Genomic DNA, 4456 nt, shown 5'->3' on the forward strand with positions numbered 1-4456 from the left:
CGTGCGAGCGAGAGAGAACGCAAGGGGCACGAAACAGAGTATGTCCTTTTCTACGTGCACCTCCTTAAATAAAGGCAAACGCTCGGTCTAGATATACTATGTCTATGGTGGTAACAATCTGCGGTGAAAAGTTTACCCCTTTGACTGCGTTCGGAAACATCATCCATGTGCACACGAGTGTCGTTCTATCTTTGTCCAACTTTTAGTAAATAACAAAGATAGAACAACGCTTGTGTACATATGGGTGGTTTTCGAACGTACTGTTTATGAGGACCACCAGACATACCTAACTTCCGATGTGATGCCGAGTAAGTAGTAAGTGTAGGATGTAAGTAGTTGTGAGTTGTGGATAGTTGTGAAACATTTTTATATAAATATAATATTATCCGTGTTTATATTTCCAATTAATTGAATTAAGAAAATAAATAGATCTTATCTAGAATGGCACAGGAAGTGCTGAGGGAACTAGAAGCCGCGGCGCAAGTCGTTTTGGTGAGTCGAGTTATCAAATTTTCTCTTTATTTTTTTCTAAATGGTTTATTATAACCTTACATGCACATATTTTCTCGAAAAATATAAACAACTTTTGAAATCAATAAAAATCGAGATGTGTGTGAAAGTATTCTTCAAAAAAAAAGGAACAAAAATGCCCGTTTTTTATCGATAAACAAAAGAAAGAATATACTGCTCGTTGATTCTTATATTTATAATGAATATTTTAATAAATACAAATATATAACATTAAATATAAATGCAAATTTATAATATTAACACACGTTGAGCTATTATCAGCAAAAAACAATGCTCTCCCTCTCTCTCTATTTCTCTTGTATCCAAAATTATTTATATTTACAAAATTTTGTTTGGGGGTTAAGATACTCTCTCTGTACCATGTGATCTATTTTAGATATTTTCTAACAGAAGAGAGAAAAAAAGCAAAGTGCTGATTTAGAAGCTTTTTAAGACTCAATAGATGATGCACATATATGCCATGCGAAGTAAAACAAAACAACAACTGTCCCTAGAGTATTTGACTCATGTTATGTAATTTCTTATTTCTTATACATTTAAAATTTAAAAAAAGCATAATCTCTTCTCTAAAAAAAGAACTTATTAATTATTAAAACAGTACACAATGTTTAATTTGCTTCAACTCGATAACATTCAAATTTGTGATATATATGTAAAAAAATAGAACAATAGTAAACAACAAAAATAATCATTTCATAAAGAAAAATAGAAATTTAATAAATTATGTGTTAAAATTGTATAAATACAAGTATATTTCAGTGTATATAAGTGTGTAATTTTGTGTATGCATGTGTGTATATATAATTATCTTTTAATTATATAAATTGTTTTTTCTTTGTTATTTTTATGTGTTTAAAATTGTAAAATATTTACAAATGTAAATAAAATTAATACAAATTTTTTTTTATTTATCTTACTTTTAGGCACCTCCAAATCTAATTTCGGCAGAGCAACGTCAATCCGCAGAAGCTGTTTTTTTAAATTTTCGAAAAACAAGGTTACCTTATCAGCTGTGTCGTCAAATTTTAGAATTAAGTACTGTAGATTATGTACTATTTGAAACAGCTGGTTTGATAAAGACGGCTCTGGTACAAGAATGGCCTACTCTATCAGAGTCTGACATTTCTTCATTGAGACAATATCTGTTACACTATGTCATAGGCAAACCTACTTTAGCGCCATATGTTAGAGCAAGAATACTTCAAGTTATTGCAATAATAATCAAGAGAGGCAGTGTGGATGACTTTGGACAAGAGAGAAGACAAATATTGAATGAAGTAGAATGTTTAATTAGAAATGAAGACTTGCCAAAGGTAAATATATTGAAATAAATACAAAAAAAATAAAGTTGACTTTTTGTATAGGATGCAAAAGAGAAAAGAAAAGGTAAAAGGGACTAATTTCTCATTTGCTAAATTTACAGCGAATTTTGGGGTGCAATATTTTGTCTACGATATTGCAAGAATATGCAACAACTGCTAAATCATCCAATATAGGATTGACATGGGAAGTTCATTTTAAAGAGAAGAAACAGTTTGAACTAAGCGATATGAAAAAAATCTTCAAGCTTTGTATTGAAGTACTCAATGAATTAATAAAAAAAGACTTCGAGGAATCGACATTACCCCTTGTAAAGCATTTACTTTCTATTGTGGAAAGTATACTTGTTTGGGGATTTGTTGATGCAAATTATATCCTTTTATTATTAATCTATTTAGAATTAATATAATGTGTGATAAAGAGAGAGATGGAGGAAGTTTGATATTACACTTTAATTAATTCATATTTCACGTTTAATATTAAGATGGTCTAGAAATTATAATTAACTAATAATTGATGCTAATACATTTTCTATTAAATGTGAGATGTGGAGAATATATTATATGTTTATATGTACCTTAACTCCATTGCACTACCTAAAAGATTACTGCATGTGTGCGAAATTTATGATTTCGGAAATAATCCACCACTGAGATTACATACACAATGGCAAGATATAATATTAGACCCAGCAGTATTAGATCTACTGTTTACATTGTACTGGAAAGTACGAAACAATCCGCAACTAGCTCATCATGCTATGAATTGTCTGGTGCAATTATCAAGCTTACATGGCAGAATCTTCACTACGGAGCAAATAAAACTGCAGTATTTGACAAATTACTTGCAACGATTCTTAAAACTTGTATCAAATATCCATGTTATCGATCAAGAGGCAAATGGAATTACCAATATTATAAAAAAGATTAATTGTTTCTTTCAAAGCTCATTAAATTCTCTTTCTGAAGATTTATTGAAGTCATTTATGGAACAAATGACAAGATTAACATGCTTATTCATAGAAGGTGCCGCACGAGAAGAATTGGTAATTATTATTGCATGTATATATAATGATCCAAAATAATGCTTGGAGTTTTTTAGTGATTGAGTAATTGAAACAATCCGAATTTTAAGTTTAAATGGTTTGGATTTTTGTATAGAAAAAAAATTATACATTATATATATATATATTGAATATTATACATATTGACAAAAAAGATTAATATACTGTTGTACTGTTTGCAGATGTGTGCTGATGATTGTTTATATTCGGAAGCTGTGGAACGTATATTTGAAACATGGATATGTATTTTATCTACGACATATATATTTCCATCAGATTTTTGTAAGCAGAGCTCTGTTCAAATATTTAACACATATCTGCAATGCCACTTGTCACCTCCCGATGGTGTGAAAGGTGTCAATAGTAAAAATATTAACGAAGAAATAGTAGATATGGAAGAAAATGATAAAGTCAAATTTAAGGAGCAGTTACAAATAGTTGGTAAATACTCTTGGAAGTTATTTGTGTATTACTCAATCTATGCTAATTAAAACATATTTTATTATGTGGATCTGTAATAATAACATGTTTGATTTAATTGTAGGAAACTTTGGTAGACAAGTGCCAAATCATTCTTTACCTTTATTAGCACAATTACTCGAAAATCGAATACTTAAATTACGGGATAATGTAAATGCACTGATAGCATCGAATGGAGCTGTACCTGAACCCAACCCTATGAATGATTTGTACGAAGATTTGCATTGGCTTGTTTTAATAGCAGGTCATGTTCTTTGTATGGAATCAGAGGGTGAAGCTGCATTAATACCTCTGGAAATTAGGCGATGCAGTATGGACCAGGTTTATAAGAAAATTGGCCACAATCTTTTTTACATTTTGAATTAGAACAAAAGTATAACATATCCTTTCCGTATTTCAGTCTCGAGAGGGAAATGTTGATGTGAATCATACGTTGGAGTTCTTAGTGTCTTCACAAAATATTCAGTCGGACATAAGCAGTCCTGCAGCCTCGATCGATCGAGTTATTCGATTAATCACGTGCATTTTTCGCTTATGCGCTTTGGAGAAGACTATTATATCGATACATGCAGAGAATGTGCTCAGTCCTGAATTGAGCAGCACAATAATATGGTTTTTACATATATGGTCGCAGAGCTACCTTTTACCGACAGAAGTTTATTATTCCGAGATAAGCACCACAATCTTGCAAGCTTTCGGTGAAGATAGTCCAGGTGCATTGTGGACAATGAATTTTCTTCTGGAAAAAGTAATTTGCAATATCAACACCTTTAAAAGTGAACCAGCTGTAATTAAGGAAACTATAAAATTATTAATAACTCTTGTTGAGTCACAAACGAAGTAAGTATAATGTATCTGTAAAAGGCATCTATGCAATAACCGTATTAATAATTTGTTTAGGGACAACGATACTCTCTTTTTCGTACAAATTAATAATTAACAAATTAAATTCTTAATGGAATTTAACTGGAATGGAAAACCTTCCAGATGGAATCCACGGATTTTGGATTTTGCTAAGATTTTTGCTGAATATTTCGTGAAAAAAAAAAAAAAAAAAAAAAA

The 4456-nt window shown here is 30.6% G+C and overlaps 1 protein-coding gene across 7 annotated transcripts in view; it reads left to right on the forward strand.

The window, feature by feature from the left end:
• Positions 1 to 152: 152 nt before the first annotated feature.
• Positions 153 to 4456, forward strand: part of LOC115243452 (exportin-4-like) — an 8979-nt gene continuing 4675 nt past the window's right edge. The window contains exons 1-8 of one of the 7 annotated variants that reach the window (XM_029820487.1): positions 153 to 308; positions 430 to 492; positions 1455 to 1844; positions 1955 to 2222; positions 2445 to 2896; positions 3097 to 3355; positions 3459 to 3715; positions 3795 to 4234. In XM_029820487.1, the coding sequence (XP_029676347.1) occupies positions 442 to 492; positions 1455 to 1844; positions 1955 to 2222; positions 2445 to 2896; positions 3097 to 3355; positions 3459 to 3715; positions 3795 to 4234 (2117 nt within the window). In that variant the 5' untranslated portion in view covers positions 153 to 308; positions 430 to 441. Of the gene's footprint in view, positions 329 to 409; positions 493 to 1454; positions 1845 to 1954; positions 2223 to 2444; positions 2897 to 3096; positions 3356 to 3458; positions 3716 to 3794; positions 4235 to 4456 lie in introns of those variants that run through there. The other 6 variants (XM_029820488.1, XM_029820494.1, XM_029820490.1 and 3 more) reach the window with 6 other exon arrangements.

Source organism: Formica exsecta, unplaced genomic scaffold (assembly GCF_003651465.1).
Source record: "Formica exsecta isolate Colony F162 unplaced genomic scaffold, ASM365146v1 scaffold72, whole genome shotgun sequence".
Lineage (NCBI taxonomy): Eukaryota > Metazoa > Arthropoda > Insecta > Hymenoptera > Formicidae > Formica > Formica exsecta.